The sequence below is a fragment of the Leptopilina heterotoma genome, unplaced genomic scaffold (assembly GCF_015476425.1).
Source record: "Leptopilina heterotoma isolate Lh14 unplaced genomic scaffold, ASM1547642v1 Lhet_0, whole genome shotgun sequence".
Lineage (NCBI taxonomy): Eukaryota > Metazoa > Arthropoda > Insecta > Hymenoptera > Figitidae > Leptopilina > Leptopilina heterotoma.
This window is the reverse complement of record NW_025110811.1, coordinates 2,033,804-2,051,314: the sequence shown is the minus strand read 5'-3', so window position 1 is coordinate 2,051,314 and position 17,511 is coordinate 2,033,804. Positions and strand designations below refer to the sequence as shown.

The window sequence follows — 17,511 nt, the reverse complement described above, 5'->3', positions numbered from 1 at the left end:
AGTGTGACGTCATTCGTGTCATCTCTCTATTTACTAATTTTTTCGTTAAAAGAAAAGGGATATGTTATCTCTAAAATCATACAAAGTTTGTTCATTTCAACTAATCGAGTTCATTCACTTTAATACAATTTGTTAATAATAATTCGTTAAAGTGAAAATCGTGAAAATTATACAGACAAATTTCGCAAATTTTGAGGTTAGAAAGGCGATTTATCGCAACAAGACATTTTATAAAAAAATCCCCAGCAGTGAAATGAATTCCTTTTGTTGATTGGTCCTGGACTTTATTTTTACATTACGTACTTGATATTTATTGGGCAACTGAGTGAAATAATTACAGATATTACATTTGTGTGCGTGTTGTCGGAAATTTTTTTTTTTTTGCTTCGCATTGAAAATAAACAGTGAGCAGAAGAAAAGTTTTAAAGAACAGAGGAATGTGTTCTATTTTACGTGTATTTGCAATTATAATTATACTATAAATAGTCAATAAAGAACAAGTGAACAAATATTTCAAACTAAAGTTAAAAATAATGTATTGAAATAATTAAAAATTTAAAGAAGTTTGGAAAAAAGTTTTTTATAAAGATGTTCGAACCCACAGAATTGGGAAAGGTAATAAAATACGCATGATTTTTTTATCTTTATAATATATAGAATATATTTATTGCAAATATTATTATTTTTTTTATTTTCATCATTTTCGTTCAATATGACGTTATATTTACATCATTCCAAATTAGAAAAGATCGTCTGTTAGTTGTAATTTAATATAATTTCTTTTTAGAGGCGCAGTTAAAAAAAACCCACATTATATAAAATTAGATTAAAGTATTTATTTTCCTTTTCGAGTTTGATTTTTTGGAAAAAAGATTGGTGATTGGTAATTTTTTAAATTTTGATTGAAATTATGACTCGGGTATTTAATGCTTTCAATTAAAAGAGGGAAGTAGATAATAAGAGTGAAAAAATTAACTTTCATACATGAATCATGCGGTTAATTGATAATTGTTTTGGCATTTTGCAGACAAAACGCTACCATATTGTTCTTTCTTTATTTACTTCCCTTTTAGATAAAAAAGACTATTTTTTTCGATTATTTAATTTTTCATATTTTGAAAAATAATGGTTACTTGATTTTCAATTTTTTTGCTAATTAGTTTCTATTATTTCCTTAGTTTTATAATGAATTTAGCCAGGCTTCGCAATCTTCTATTAAAACCAAGTAATTTAATTATTCTTTTAAATTTGCATAAAATTCTTTAAACAAATTCAATTATTTGCAAAAATTTTAATAAAATCCTTCGCAAGAACTAAATTATTTTTTTTTTTACAAATAAAAAAAATTTTAACAGAAATCCAATTATTTAAAAACATTTATTGAAATTCGTTGAAAGAATTCAATTATTTTTAAAAATTAAAAAAAAATTAGAAAATCAAATTCTTCTGAATTTAATAATTCAATTATTTTCAGGAATTTTGATAAATTTCTTTGCCAAATTCAATTATTTTCCGAAATAACAATATTCATGAGAATAATTCAATTATTTAAAACTTTTTTTTTAATTCTCGACATAATTTCAATTATTTTTATAAATAGCAAAATTCATCCCAGAAATTCAATTATTGTCAGGAATTTTCATAAAATTCTTTGAAAAATTCTATTATTTAAATAAATTAATATCATTATTCATAACAATAATTCAATTACTTTTAAAAGTCATAAAATTCTTCGCAGTAATTCAATTATTTTCGAAAATTTTAATAAAATCCTCGTCAAGATTTCAATTATCTTGATAAATAGCAAAATTCTTCTCCAAAATTCAATTACTTTTATAAATAATAAAATTCTTCACAGAAATTCAATTATTTAAAAATATTTACTGAAATTCGTTGCAAAAATTCAATTATTTTTACAAATAATAAAATTCTTCACATGATTTCAATTATTTTCAAAAATGAGTTATTAAAATTTTAAAGAAAAAATCAAATATTGGTATAATTTTGATAATATTATTTACAAGTATTCAATTCTAAGAGATAATTATTTATTCTATCAATTATTTATTTTTGTATTTACATAATTGAATTCTTGTAGAATTTTCTTATAAAAATTAATTGAAAAATGAATTTTAATTAAAATTTTAGATTGTAATTTAATATTAAATGCGTTATAGTATGAATTTTTAAAAATAGGCGAATTTAAAAGATTATCAAAAATTTTAATATTTCCACATTCCTGTGGAAAAATAAGTATTTTTTTTTATTGAACAAAAATTATTCAATTATGAATTTTTTCATAATTGAATTTAGATTTTGATTTTAATTTAGAGAATTATGAATAAAATTAGTCTTTTGAAAAATTTTAATTTTTTGAATATAGTTAATTTGAAGTAAAAATTAAAAATACTTATTTAAATTTCCAATTAATTAGAAATTTTTTAAAAATTTAATTGAAGTAAATTTTATATTTTCAAAAAATTTATACAAAACGTGTTTTTCAGTAGTCAAATTTAATTTTTCGATAGCTACTTTTTTTTACTACTTTTTTCACTCCTAAAGCTACTGATTGCCACTTTTTTTAAAATTAGTTATTGAGTGCGAAGCCTGTTTAGCATTTATTTTTTTCTAATTGAGAAATTTAAAAAAACGTAAATAATTTTTTGTTTTTTTAAACCAGGAACTTTGTACCCACACTGGAGTTGTTTTACGAGGAGCGAATACACGAGAAGACGAGGTTCACAGTTCAGGAACTCTTAATATTGTCGAATACGTAAGGATTTCATTTGTAAAAATTAAATATTCAGATTTGAATTTATTTTAATTTAATTTGTTGTTTTTAATACAGAGTTTCGGCAAATGTATCGAATGGAAACCAATTGAAGTGTCAATTGTCTCGGAAATTCAGGATCAGGATCCAGAATGGTCGCTCGTCGACTCACATACACGACGAACACGAACATCATCCGAGGGTCCCGATTCATTGGGACGCACGCGTACCGTACGAATATTATTCTCCGATTTAAAATCATTTCGTATTAATCACAATGGACAGCAATTAATATTTATGCAAAAAGATGGTACCACTTATGTGGCATTCTTTCAACTATCGAATGCCGAGAGTTTTGTCAATTCATTGAAGGGTTTCATTAAATTCGTTAAATCGAAAATGGATAAAAATTTATATATTATCGTCGATGAAGTGAGTAATGTTTTAAATAAATCGTTCGCTGAATTGGATATTTTTCAAGAGAATACATCGGACTATGTTTGGAAATTTGTTCGTAATTTACATGATCGTCCTTATGAAACGACTATGGAGGCTTTCAGTAAATTGGCCGATGTTTGGAGTTAGTTTCTCAATTTTGTTTTATATAAATTTAGAAATTTTTTTTATAATTATAATATAAATAAGGTATATTAATTTCGAATTTTAATTTTAGTATATAAAGACACTGATGCAAAGCGACCAGTCGAGGAAGCAGTGGCTGATCTTTTAAATCGTTCTCTGTCAATTGATGTGCCTCTGCCTTCGGTTTCCGTGAGTTCTGGAGAAGAATACGAAGTAATTGGCGTTTCAACTGCGTCAGTTCTTCTCCCACCAAGACCACCGTGTCCTCGAGGTAATTTCTCAACAAATAATTTTAATTTCTATTCTTAAAAAAATACTTTTTGATTTTCTTTTTTTAGGAGCCCCTTTAACCCAAGAACAATGGGACAAATACAAGGATCCAACCGGAAGAGTAATGAATCCCGATGCAGTTAAAGAAATCATCTTCAGAGGCGTGAGTTGAAATTTCTTTTTCTTAGAAATTAATTTGTCACACGTCCAGAAGAAATTTGGAAACAAAAATACGCATTTTTAATTATTTTAATTAAAAGAGAGAATATTTTTTTAGGGTATTTCGCCGTCCTTACGCTACGAAGTTTGGAAATTTCTACTTAATTACTATCCATGGAATTCGACGAGTATAGAGAGATTGGAATTAAAAAAAAAGAAGACTGACGAATATTTCATAATGAAACTCCAATGGCGATCTATGACTCAAACTCAGGAAAATCGTTTTGCCGATTATCGGGATCGCAAAAGTTTAATAGGTACAATTACATTTTTATATACTTGATAATTTTAGAAAAAAAAAATTATTTGTTACATTTTCATATTTACATACTTTATAACGTTTACTAAAAGTAAATTTTTAAATTCTTTTTTTTTACAGAAAAAGACGTAAATAGAACTGATCGAACTCACGTTTATTACTCTGGTGAAAATAATCCTCATTTAGCACAATTGTACGATATTCTAATGACCTACGTAATGTACAATTTCGATTTGGGATACGTTCAAGGAATGAGTGATTTGCTCAGTCCAATTTTGTGTCTTATGGACAATGAAGTTGATGCCTTTTGGTGTTTCGTTGGATTCATGAACAAAGTCGTAAGTAACTAGAAATAATGTATAAAATTAAAATCTAATCTACATAAAGTTTATTACCACAATATCAGATCTCGGATCGAATTTAAGGAGTGAAAAAAGTCGATTAAAAATAGAAAAAGAGTCGCATAAGTTTGTTTATTTAATTTTGTCACAAAAATTTTATTCTATATTTCTTTGAACTTTCACTGATTTCTAAATTCAATTACATTCAAAACTTGAATAATTTTGTTAAATAAATATTTAAATACTTCTTATTCGTTTTTTTGCAGATAATGAAATTTAGAAAATTTTAATTTAAAACCTTTTAAAATTTAATATTTTCTAAAAATTACAACTGATTTTTTCATACTTTTAATTAATAATTCTGCATAACTAATTTTTTCGAAAAATTTTTATTTCAATTCTGCTGAAATTATTGAATTTTTTATATACATTTACTATTATTTCCAAAATTTTAACACGATTCTACGAAAAAATTCAATTATCTTGATAAATATGAAAATTCTTTCCAGAAATTCAATTATTTTCAGGAATTTTAATAAAATTCTTTGTCAAATTCAATTATTTTCCGAAATAAAAATATTCATCACAATAATTCAATTATTTTCAACATTTTTTTTAAATTCTCGGCATAATTGCAATTATTTTCATAAATAGCAAAATTATTCATCCCAGAAATTCAATTATTGTCAGGAATTTTCATAGAATTCTTTGCAAAATTCAATTATTTTAATAAATTAATAACAATATTCATCACAATAATTCACTTACTTTTAAAAATTTATAAAATTCTTCGCAGTAATTCAATTATTTTCGAAAATTTTTAAAAAATACTTGGCAAAATTTCAATTATCTTTATAAATAATAAAATTCTTCCCCGAAATTCAATTATTTTCAAAAGTAATAAAATTCTTCGCAAAAATTCAATTATTTTCGGAAATTATAATAAAATTCATTTCAAGATTTCAAATTATCTTTATAAATAGTAATATTCTTCGCCAAAATTCAATTATTTTCAAGAGTTAATAAAAAATACTTCACATGATTTCAATTATTTTTATAGCTAGCAAAATTCTTCCCAGAAGTTCAATTTTATTATTTTCAGGAATTTTAATAAAATCCTTTACCAAGTTTAATTATTTGCATAAATAGCAAAATATTCATCACAATAATTCAATTATTTGCATAAATATTACAATTTTTTTACAGAAATTCAATTATTATGGTAAATAATAAAAATATTTTTAGGAATTTAATTATTTTTATAAATAATAAAATTTTTATAGGAATTCAATTATTTTCATAAATAATAAAGCTCATCACAGAATTTCAATTGTTTTTAATTGAAAAATGCAATTATTCTTAAAGATTTTATTAAAATTCGTGGAAAAAATTTAATTATTTAAATATTTGTTGATAAAATTCTTTATATGAATGCAATTTTAAGAAACATTCAATTATTCGATAAATTATATAATTTAATATTTAAGTAATTGAATTCTCGTAGAATTTTCTATTAAAAATTGATTTAAAAATTAATTTGTTTTAAAATTTTAGAAGGATAAATTTTTAGAAATAATTTAGTTTTGGAAAGGTTTCAAATTAATTTTTTATTAATTTACATAATTCAAAAAAACGACTTAATTAAAAAAATTAAAAATTAATTTTAATTAAACATTTTGAATATTTTCTCAAAAATTTAAAAAATAATTCTAAATAATCTTAATGATATTATTTTTGATATGTAATTTTCGGAAATATATAATAGAAAATATTGAAAAAATTAAATTTTAAAAAATCAGAATAAAAAAATTCTAATAATTATAGTGAAGGAGAATAATTACTTTTTTCAAAAATATTTTTATCATCTTTTAAAGCTAATTTTCATTAATTTTCACTTTTAATTTTACACTTCAAGATTTTTTATTGAAATTTTTGAGAATTTAATTATTTTCAAAAATTATCAATTATAATTCTTCAAAAGTTGATTGTTAGAAATTTTAATAAAATACTTGAAAGAAATCAATTATTTTTAATTAAATTAAATGTGGTTATTGCAAATATTTGGAAAAAAGTGGAAAAAGTTGTAAATTTTGAAAATAATTCAAAGAAAGTCGCATTTTTTTTTTAAATAGTCGAGATTTAAATTTAATCTGTTTATTTTTCTCCTTCAGTACACGAATTTCGAAATGGATCAAGCGGGCATGAAGTGTCAACTCAGTCAAATTCATAGTTTACTCTTGATGACGGAACCGCAATTAGCGAATTATTTAGATAAACACGACTCAGGAAACATGTTTTTCTGTTTTCGTTGGCTTTTGGTTTTATTTAAACGAGAATTCAACGCCATTGATATTATGAAACTTTGGGAAGTACTCTGGACCGATTTGCCCTGTAAGAATTTTCATCTTCTTCTTTGCGCCTCAATATTGGACACCGAGAAAACTGTTCTCATGGAAAATCAATATGGATTCACTGAAATTTTAAAGGTAAATTTTTGAATTTTAATTTATATTTAAAAATCACCGTCGACCTTTTTTTCAAATAAAAATTCAACAAAACAAAAAGAGAAAGATTACAAGATAACAATTTTTTTCAGCACATAAATGATTTATCGTTGCACATCGAATTGCCCTGGACAATATCGAAAGCCGAGGGAATTTATCATCAATTAATGTCAGTTGCGCCTCATCTTCCAAATAGTGTTCGTACAATAATTGGACTTGAACCACTAAATAGAAGTCCAGAACCTTGTGAATTTGATATCAGTAATGGAAGTAGTGCCTCGACAACAAATGGAGAAAATTCCCGCGAGCAAGAAGCCGAGGGAAATATTAAATTTGGAGATAACGAAGTAGCATTCGAACGAGGTTTAAGTATGTCCTACACATGAGTTGAAGAATTTTCTTTTTATTCTATTCCAAATACTTTTCCATCATACTCACGATAATTGCACCCTTTTTACAAAAAATGTTTTACTAACCAAAAAAAAGAATTCTCCAAGCTTTTTTTTCATATCTTTCGAAAACGATTAAAAAATTGTTTCCCAATCATTGTATATAATACTTTATTTACTTATTAAAAAGAAAGCAGAGATTTATTTTTAAAAGAAAGGAGTATAATTTTTATCCTTTTAAAAGTGTGATTTCTATAATATATCCTAGAAGAGAAATTATTATAGAGTTTAAAAAATTTAATCGAAATTAAGTCTTTTTTTCAAAAACTTAAAATTGTATATATTTGAGTGGTATGTAAATGTCTAATGTAAAGTTAAAATTTTCAACTTCTTTGGAAAAAACTCCTAAAAATGTCTTAATTCAATAATTGTATATTTATATAATAAAAAAGATCTTTCATTTCCATAGTATATGGAGGTTTTTTTTTAATTTAAGAAACTTTTATAATTACAATGCACAATAGAACTGTACAAAAATAAATTGATTTGTTTAATCGTTGCTTCTAGTCGAAGAGACCTGTAAAAGAAAAAAAAGAAAACGAATGAAAATATTTTATTTATTTAAATTTTTAGGGAAAAGATTTCTTTTTCTTTCGAAAATTACTTACCAAAGCCCATATCGTCGTCGGATTCCTCTTCGGGCTCTTCCTTCTTTTTCTCTTCTTTCTTGGACTCGGCAGCTGCGCCTCCAGCAGCGGCAGCGGGTGCAGCAGCAGCTTGAAAATAATTTTTTTTCAGTTAAGAATAAATTTAAATTTTTCCAATTTTTCCTCGTTTTTATTAATTTCTTGTTAGGGAATTTAATTACCTCCAGCAGCTGGTGCAGCTCCGACTCCAGAGCCAATATTCGTGATAAGTTCTTTGACATTAACGCCTTCCAAAGCCTTGGCGAAGAGTCCTGGCCAGTAAGGTTCAACGTCAACGTTTGCGGCTTTCAGGATCGTTTGAATTTTCTCTCCCTAGAAATAACGTTTTTTTTTTTTATTAAATAAAATACTAGCAAATGTTGTTCAATTTATTATTATTATTATGAAAATGACAACATTTTTTATTTTCAAATACAAATTAAATTTTTAAATAATTTCATAATCAGAATTTAAAAAATTAATTAGTATCTGTGCACATCACTTGTCGCATAAGAAATGGAGATCTTACACTTTACGCTCTGTACTTAATTGATTTTGCATCATTTCGACACCAAATCAGCAAGAAAATTGACTCATCTGGTTCTAATATAATGCTAAAATAACTAAAATACTTATTTACTAAATAAAAATTACAAATTACTATTTTTTTCTTTATAAAAAACAAGATTTTTTTACGTGTAACATAACCTCAAAATAGGTCGCACAAACATGCATGTAAATTTATGTTTATAATGAAAAAAATTAAAAAACCAATATTAAAAAAAAACTTTAAAATACAGACAATTAAACAATGAGTACAAAATTTATACCTATTTTGTAATTTAAATTTAAAAACCTATTGGAAATTGCATGCATAGGAAATGTCAGGTTATTGAAAACTTACAGTAACTGCAACATCGTCGTCGACGAGAAGCAGTGCTGAATAAACACAGGCGAGTTCGGCTTTGGAAGTCATGTTTAATTAAATAATTAAATAATTATTTATATAAAAGAGGAAATTCACTGAATAAAATGTTAAAAGTCTTAAGCGCACGTGTTTACGCGTTCTCCGACGAAACGAAAAGAAGCGGAAGTTCGATGTAACGGAAATGCGTGGAGCCAAAAACGGAAAAGTGTTCCTAAACAAATCCCCGCGTTTATTTAAAATTTCAAAGCTATCATTTGGTCACACATTTAATTATTGACAGAAAGCTCAATTAGAAATTACTCAGATGAAAAAGAAGAAGAAAGGGAAATCGTAAGAATAATTAAAATTGTTAAAAATATTAAAGATTTCTATAAAGTGATTGTCAAAAGAACTTTAATTATTCCGGTGGTAAAAATGGAAGTATTATTACCGACGCATGAGCAGTATTAAATGTTTTTGTGAACAAAAACAATTGTTTTTAAACAAATCCAATTAATTACCCTTGAATTGTAAATGATTGCACAAAACAGTTTGTGCAAAAGTAATGGAATCTATTTCTATTCCTAGAAAACGTTTTAGGAATCGTAGGAAACGTCGACAAGTGAGAAAAAACAAACAGTTTGATCGTGAAAAATTAAGATTTGAGGTTAGGTCGAGGGAACGTCAAAAATTTATTGCTGGTGCAAGTGTTTATTTACCAATTACAAACCCTGTGAATCCGGCAAATAGACATAATATTGAAAAATCGGAAAAATCAATGGAAGCTAAAGCATTTTGGGAAAATTATTCCACCGCTCAAGAGTGGCAACAAACGTAAGAGATTTTAATATATGTAATTCCTTTTTGTTTTCGCAACTTCTTTTACTCTTTCGTTTCTTTTACTTTAAAAATCGAACATAGAGAAAATAAAGTTTGGAATTATTTAATTTAATTAATTATAGGCACAATGTAGCTTGGTGGAAATCTCGTTGCATTGCATTAGAAGCTGAAAATGAAACTTTACGTGAAATGATTCAAAAAATAGTCAAATCAATGCAATGTCAATGTGGAAATGCACGACAAATAAATAATCTCTTTCTATCATCTATAAATCAACAACCAAAACATTCAGAGAAAATTCATCAACAACATTACGAAAATAAAAATATTCAAAAGCAAAAAAATCGAAAAAATTATCAAAACTATGAGGAAATATCAAATGAACACAATTTGGAAAATGAAATTCAATCGGATGATGAAAATTTCGAATTTCATGTTAATGAAGGTATGATGGATTTTTTAAAACAGAGTATCAAGCATAAAATGGAATTAAAACAGAGTCGTGAGGAAAAAGAGGCCCTCGAGCGCAATGAAGAAGATGCATTTCCAAAAATGCGGACAATTTCATTGAAGGAAAGAATTGAGAATGCAAAACTTTTATACGGTGAATCAAGTCCAAGAATACTCGGAATGGAAACTGCCCTTCAAGCAACAATTGACAGTCATAAAGATAGAACACGTCCAAATTATTGGCCGAATATTCCTTTAAAACTCTGATAATTTATTTATAATATATAGTTAAAAGAGGGTTAATATTTTCTAAAGTATTTTAAAGTATACGCAGAAATAAAATATCTTTTAATATTAAGCCAAAAGTGTTTATTGACATTTTTTACTGATTTTAGATTAGAAATTTTTTTTCATCATTTTAAACGCAATTATATCTAATTAATGATTAAATAAATTTCAAGTTTATTTCTAATTAATGATTAAATCAATTTAATTAACGATTAAATGAATTTCAAGTTTATTTCTAACTAGCAAAATGAAACAATTTTATATTTTCAAGAATAAACATCAATTTTTTAATGATTACAGATTTAAAATTTTAAATCTCAAGAATTTTAATAATTTTAATTTTAATAAAAATTTTGCAAAGAATGAAATTATTTACAATACAGTTTCAATTGTACATTTTCTCGAAAGAACTCAATTATTGAAAAAAAATGTTGATTCTTGAAATAGTTAGGAAACAAAAATGCAAACGATTATTAATATAGATTAACGATTAAATGGATTTCTAATTAATGGTTAAATGAATTTAAAATTAATGATTGAATATATTTTAAATTGTTTATCTATAATTTTCTAAAATTCTATAAATTAATGATTAAATTTCAAATTGTTTATTTCGTCATGTTGGTAGAAACGACAGGTAGAAATTTTTTCCATTGGGTTGGTATTATTCATCGCTGTCAATCTGTCATTAAAGATGTGTCAAAAATCTAGCAAAAAGGGCAAAAAGTAAAAATAACTGCATAATTTGAACTAATTATTATAAATTATTTAAAAAGCAGTTAAATTTAATAAAATTGCATCCATTCTAAATAAGAATGGCGTATTTATTTCAACCTGAGTATGTGAAATATGCTTGCAGTTGTGGATCATTGAAACCAATTTCTAAAATTTATTTTTGTCGTCACTGCTTGAAAATTCGATGTGGTTACTGTGTCTGTCAAGAGGTAAATAATTATTAATAATTGCAATTATCTATTTCTTCAAACAAATATTTTTGTTCCTTTAAAAAAATATAAACACATTTTTAAGGTTATGTTCAATTTATTTTCGTTCTTTTAGCCTTTTTTCACCTTTTAAAAGTTGAATTAAATAAGTTTAATTTAATTTTATAAATTAATTAATTAATTTTGATTATATTTTTTAATTTACAGGTGGATTCACATTATTGTCCCAGTTGTTTGGAACAATTGCCAACGTTAGAAGCTCGTATTAAAAAGAACAAGTAATTATTTTCACTTTGTCTATAATTCAGGTTTCGCACTCAATAATCACTTTTAAAAAGTAGTAAATAGTAGGTTTTAGTAGATGAGTGCGAAGCCTTGCTATAAGAGAACCAAAAAATAGAAGAAAAATTTCTTTATAATCCTTTTTCTTGTAGATGTTTCAATTGTTTCGATTGTCCATGCTGTCTGCAGACATTATCGGTTCGGGCTGGACACGCTTTAATAAAACAATCATCGGCAGCGGAGGATTCAAAGGCGCCTCCAAAGAAAGTTTATTATCTCTTTTGTTCACTGTGTCGTTGGAGTTCTAGAGATGCTGGCATTCCTGATCAATCGATCGGTGAGGAAATCTTATCAATTTTTTCAATTTATTAAATTGTTTTTTCACAAATTTACCAATAAGTTTTCGAGTATATTCCTTTTAATTTACAGCAACTGGCAGTTGGCCGGAGCAGGAAAATCCGAATACAAATAGAATTAACATATTGATTGATTATCATAAAGCTTTGGCGACCAAGGAGAAACAGCAACGCGATAGAAAGAAAAAACACACTTTTCTACAATTTGTGAGTGTTTCTCACTAAAAATTTCTCCGATTCTTGTTTTTCTAAAAGTTCTATTTAATTGTAGAAAATTCCTATAATTTTTGTAAGATGTAATTTTTATAATTTCTATAAGTTTCTATAATTATTTATTTACAGGAAAAATTCGGTCTAACTTCGGCAATGGCTCGCAAACGTGTTGGTCGACCTCCTCTACCCGAGCCGAAATATCAAGAGAGTAATCGACCAACTTCTGCCCTCGCGATTGAAAAAGTCGAGGAATTGCCTGCGAATATTTTTACCGAGCCAGTTGACATAACAAAAAGTAAAAGAATTATTTCTTAAATATAATTTTTATTTTTCTGCTTTATAATCTCAAAAACAAAAGAAAATAGAGTAATGAGTGTAATTTTCGTTACAGTCACGACATTAGAGCAACGCCTTCATCATCCTGAAGTACAGGCAGAGACAATAAATGAATTGCGTCCTCAGCATAAGCAGTTTTTGGTGAAACGCTCACAACGTTGTCGTGCTTGTGAGCATAATGTCAGTAAACCCGATTTCTCCTCTCACTCGACGAAATTTAAAATTCAACTCGCTGCCTTGTAAGTTTTTATAATTCGTGACGTGCTTTTTTTAGAATTTAAAATTCAAGTTATTACTAGGTTCAGAAAAAAATGGAATATTTTTTATGCAAATCAGGAAAATACAGAATCAAAATTTTTGATGTAATTTTTGTAAAAAAAAACGTGTTTTTTAGTCGTCAAATTTAATTTTTAGATAGCTATTTTTTTTACTACTTTTTTCACTCTTAAAGCTATTATTTGACACTTTTTTTAAAAATTAATTAATGAGTGTGAAGCGTGCCTTCATTACCTTAATATTATTTTTTAGTTATCACGTACCGGAAGTAAGAATTGTCACCTGCGAGCCATTGCGTACAGGAAAAACAAGCGAATTACTTCTAAAGTTTTGTAATCCAACACAACATCAGAGTCAAATTATTTTATTTTCCGTCGACACTGCCACTACACCGACAACAGTGACAATAACCGGCGAGAAAGTCGAAGTCAAACGTGAAACAATGCAACTCGTAAGAATTTTTTCTCTTTAAATTTGCAAATAGTTGATTTAAATATTTTGGAAATTTAAAGAAAAAAATATAGAATTTAAATTTGTGATTTAAAATAGGGTACCGAGTCGCCAAATTTACTTCCATCGGCAGTGAGGCAAATGATTGTGACGGAAGATCCAAAGCCAATAAAAATTACACCAAACGCTGAATTAACATTACCGCACAGTGCATTAATTCTCCCTCCTCGTGACGATGCCGCTGAATATGACGATACTGGAGATTCACACAATTTCCAAGATGATCCAAAGTAAGATTTTTTTCTCTCTACTAACTAATAAAAATGAAACTAAAAAAATTTTCAATTTCTTTGCAAAGAATGTTGATAATTTTCGCTATAATAAAATTGAATATTTTCCAAACAGACTAGTTGTTTGGCGAAAAGGAAACAAAGCAGTTGTGAGATTACTCGTGACGCCAAATCCCAGTGAAACGAATGAAGCCGGAAATCCCGTGATTATAGGATTTGTAATGCAATATGGATACGTGAATACAATTGCAACTTTAGAGCATAAAGCACCACAGAAACTTGATTTACGAGCAAAGCTATTTTTAACAGTTGGAAATCTTCACGGATCGACATAAAAATTTAGCTTAGAATGTTATTTAAACAATTTTTTTTTTTGAATTTAGGTACTAAACGCACGTTATTTTTAATTAATAATTTTATAACTAATAAAGTGAAATGTAATCATATTAGTGATCGCGTTTAATATACCGAAGGCTTTTTATCAAGTGTATCGTATAATAAATTTTTATTTAATATAAAAACTTTTAATTTCATTTCAATTATTAAGATTTTCAAAGAAATCAAATTCAAACTTTTTTGAAATTCAACAACTTAGAAGAATATTATAAAACATGAAGAAATTGAAGATAAAATAATTATTTTATATAAGAAGAATATTGTTCCTCTTGTTCAAAAATTATTTTCGCCATTTCAATTCAATAATAAAAATAAAGTATTTGTCTTAATTCAGATTCACATATTTATTGAAATGTAAGACAAATTGTAAAAATAAAGAAAAAAAATTTACAATCTGCGACCACGTCGTCCACCTTTCCTGCGTGTTGAATCTGAAGGAATCGGAGTGACATCCTCGATTCTACCGATTTTCATGTTTGATCGAGCCAATGCACGAAGAGCCGATTGCGCACCGGGTCCGGGTGTTTTTGTCTTATTTCCACCAGTTGCACGAAGTTTGATGTGAAGGGCTGTGATTCCAAGTGTCTTGCACTTTTCCGCAACATCCTAGGCAAAAAAAAAAAAAAAAAAACCAAACGAAATTAATTTTAAAAACGTACAAGAATACAATAAATAATATTTTCATTTAAAATTTAAATATTCATGTCTTTTCCCAAAATCAGAAAAAAATGGTCAAATCCAAATTTTCGAATGTGGGGGAAAAAAATTTACTTTTCCACACACATGAACGCCTGCAGGATAATTACACAGTAGCACCTGTATGCTGCCTGAGTGTGGAATAATTTTGAAATATATTTGCAAATTAAAAGCGAGAAAAAAGTCAAATTCAATAATAATTTCTTAAAATTACAATTATAATCCTTCCAATATTTAATTTATTTATTATTATTATATATTATTTATTTAATTAATTTTTTAAATATATTCTTTAATAATATTTGAAAGTTTATAGGTTGGTTTTTAATTTATACAATTGAAAAATTTCCAAATAATTGAATCTCTGTAAAAAATATATTATTTATGAAAATAATTGAATTATTGGTAATAAATTTAAAAAAATTTGGTAAATATTTGAATTTCTATGAAATTTTTACTATTTATGAAAATAATTAAATATTTTTGCAGAGACATTTATTAAAATTTTTTTTAAGTAACTGAATTCTTTTTGAAAATTTTTGAAAATAATTGAAAATTTGCTACAAATTTTATTGAAACTTTTGAATATAATTGAATTTCGGAGAAAAATTTTATTATAATTATAAACATAATTGAAATTTTTAAGAGAATTTAAAAAAATTTTAAACTTGAATTTCTGCGAAGAATTTTATTATTGAAAATAATTGAAATTTTGCAAAAAATCATGTAATTTTCGAAAATAATTGAAATAATTGAATTTTATTAAAATTTACGAAAGTAAATTTAAGGAATTTAGTTAAAATTGTAAATGAAACAATTTCAATTCTCATAAAGAATTTAATCCAAATTTTTCAATTCAAAATAATTGAATTTTTTGCGAAGAATTTTATCAATTTTTTAAAAATAATTGAATTCTTTTACGTAATTTTATTGTAATTGCATTGAAAATAATTAAATTCCTGCAAAAAATTTTGTTACTTATGAAAATAATTAAACTAAAGAATTTTTGTACAATTTAAAGGAAACTAATTTTTTCTGGAATTTTAATAAAAAATGGTGAACATGATTGTTTTTTCCAAAGTGTTAAAAATAATTCTAAAAAATGTTAATGTTATTATTTTTTGTACGTATTTGCATTTTCGGAAATATGTAATTGAAATTATTGAAAATAATTGAATTTTAAAAACATACAAGGAAAAAATTCTATAAGTATTACTTTTTTCACAAATATTTAAATATAATTTTTGAAGCTAATTTTCATATTTATAAATTTACTCTTGAATATTTTTCATTGAAATTTTTGAGGAATCAATTATTATTTTCAAAGTTTGCAATTAAAACTTCTCAAAAGTTGACTTTAAAAAATTTTAATAAAATACTTGATGAAAAATCAATTATTTTCAGTTACATTTTAGAAAATTTCAAATATTGAAATTTTTTTTAAAAAAAGTCGCATTTTTTTGAAATAGTCGGAAAAAAGTCGAAAAAGCTTAAATTTTGGTTATTTAAAAAATAAGTAAATTAACATTAATTATTTCAAATAATAATTAGATTCCAAAGAAATTATAAAAAATAATTATTATACATATAATTTCAGTGTGAAATTTATTGTAATTTGTATTTATAATACTTAGAAAATCTGTAAGAAAAATTCGATTGAAAATAAATTATAACAAATAAAGTGTTTTTTCGTTTAATTTACCTGAGCAGCTAACATAGCAGCGTAAGGACTCGCTTCATCCCTATCTGCTTTCACTTTCATTCCTCCAGTGATTCTGGCGATTGTTTCCCTGAAAATAGAATATCAAATAAATAACTCATATTTTATGGGAATATATTTTCGATATATTTTTGAAAATTCGCTTGAATTTTAATTTTTCATTTGTCTTCTTCCATTATTTGAAACTAAACACATTTTGCCGTAATTTCACAAGAGAAGAATTTTTCATTTTCCACAAACATGAACGCCTGCAGGATAGTTACTTAGTATCACCTGTTTGCTGCCTGAATGTGGATTAAATAATTAAATTAAATAAAAAAAGAAAACAAGAAACTAAATTTTACAAATAAAATTTCAAAGAATGAATGTAAAGAACGGGTTTTTTTCCATTGGAAAGTGAAACACAGTTTCAAAATCGTTTCCGCCAATTTGCTATAAGTTTTTTTTTCTCACCTTCCAGAAAGATCAGTCACATGAACGAATGTATCATTGAAGCTGGCATAAATGTGTGCAACTCCAAAAACAATTTCACCTTCTCTGACTTGAGGACCCAGAGAAACCTGCACTTCTTCCTTTTGTACTTTTCGTTTTGGCGCCATTGTTTACTGTAATTTTTTAATAACAAAAATAGATAATTTAATAACAATTTTACCAATTATTTGCCTTATCAATTGATTTATAAGCAATAAGAAGTAAAGCAAAAAAAAGTATCAGTATTTAATAAAAATTTCAGAAAATGGCATCGCACACGTCAATGGAAAACACAATGCGAATATCGTTGATTTTAGATCCGAACACATCACTGTCAATAATTATGAAAATGTCGATTTTTCAAGTAATTAACAAATTTCAATAAATCCACAATAGGAATATATTATTAGTTTTGAAAAATATTGATACCTTTCTATCAAAATATGAAAAAATAATAACAGATAAACTCTTTTAACCTTACTAATAGCAGACAGGAAACTAGAAAGAAAGGTTAGGAAGGACAGCCAACCTTAGCGGGGAAAAAATAAAGTACATTTCGGTTGGCAAGCCTGGAAG

At 25.8% G+C, this 17,511-nt stretch overlaps 5 protein-coding genes across 7 annotated transcripts; 3 read left to right on the top strand and 2 right to left on the bottom strand.

Moving 5' to 3' along the window:
* The first annotated feature begins 2 nt into the window (after window positions 1-2).
* LOC122501300 (TBC1 domain family member 15-like) lies at window positions 3-7,805 on the top strand. The gene is made up of 9 exons (XM_043610684.1): window positions 3-615; window positions 2,681-2,773; window positions 2,849-3,350; window positions 3,444-3,623; window positions 3,691-3,785; window positions 3,900-4,098; window positions 4,221-4,438; window positions 6,613-6,927; window positions 7,038-7,805. The coding sequence occupies exons 1-9, from the start codon at window positions 589-591 to the stop codon at window positions 7,329-7,331; spliced, it is 1,923 nt and encodes a 640-aa protein (XP_043466619.1). The 5' UTR covers window positions 3-588; the 3' UTR covers window positions 7,332-7,805.
* Window positions 7,795-9,119, bottom strand: LOC122501437 (60S acidic ribosomal protein P1). Its single transcript, XM_043610932.1, has 4 exons — window positions 8,925-9,119; window positions 8,203-8,353; window positions 8,003-8,110; window positions 7,795-7,911 (listed from the first exon to the last, which is right to left on the bottom strand). The coding sequence occupies exons 1-4, from the start codon at window positions 8,994-8,996 to the stop codon at window positions 7,898-7,900; spliced, it is 345 nt and encodes a 114-aa protein (XP_043466867.1). The 5' UTR covers window positions 8,997-9,119; the 3' UTR covers window positions 7,795-7,897.
* A 255-nt stretch (window positions 9,120-9,374) lies between these two features.
* On the top strand, window positions 9,375-10,575 carry LOC122501371 (gem-associated protein 8-like). The gene is made up of 2 exons (XM_043610802.1): window positions 9,375-9,761; window positions 9,890-10,575. The coding sequence occupies exons 1-2, from the start codon at window positions 9,493-9,495 to the stop codon at window positions 10,482-10,484; spliced, it is 864 nt and encodes a 287-aa protein (XP_043466737.1). The 5' UTR covers window positions 9,375-9,492; the 3' UTR covers window positions 10,485-10,575.
* A 505-nt stretch (window positions 10,576-11,080) lies between these two features.
* On the top strand, window positions 11,081-14,173 carry LOC122501801 (dynactin subunit 4). The gene is made up of 9 exons (XM_043611590.1): window positions 11,081-11,449; window positions 11,657-11,727; window positions 11,884-12,068; window positions 12,161-12,294; window positions 12,430-12,595; window positions 12,692-12,875; window positions 13,165-13,363; window positions 13,462-13,652; window positions 13,768-14,173. Exons 1-9 carry the CDS (start codon window positions 11,321-11,323, stop codon window positions 13,985-13,987), a joined length of 1,479 nt encoding a protein of 492 aa, XP_043467525.1. The 5' UTR covers window positions 11,081-11,320; the 3' UTR covers window positions 13,988-14,173.
* A 194-nt stretch (window positions 14,174-14,367) lies between these two features.
* Window positions 14,368-17,494, bottom strand: LOC122501883 (40S ribosomal protein S14a). 3 transcript variants are annotated; one of them, XM_043611685.1, is made up of 4 exons: window positions 17,412-17,494; window positions 16,918-17,069; window positions 16,447-16,534; window positions 14,368-14,654 (listed from the first exon to the last, which is right to left on the bottom strand). In XM_043611685.1, exons 2-4 carry the CDS (start codon window positions 17,061-17,063, stop codon window positions 14,436-14,438), a joined length of 453 nt encoding a protein of 150 aa, XP_043467620.1. In that variant the 5' UTR covers window positions 17,064-17,069; window positions 17,412-17,494; the 3' UTR covers window positions 14,368-14,435. The 3 variants fall into 3 exon arrangements, with proteins under 3 accessions (XP_043467620.1, XP_043467694.1, XP_043467772.1); XM_043611759.1 differs by having other exon boundaries at window positions 17,365-17,470; XM_043611837.1 differs by having other exon boundaries at window positions 17,417-17,462.
* Between the last annotated feature and the right edge of the window lie 17 nt (window positions 17,495-17,511).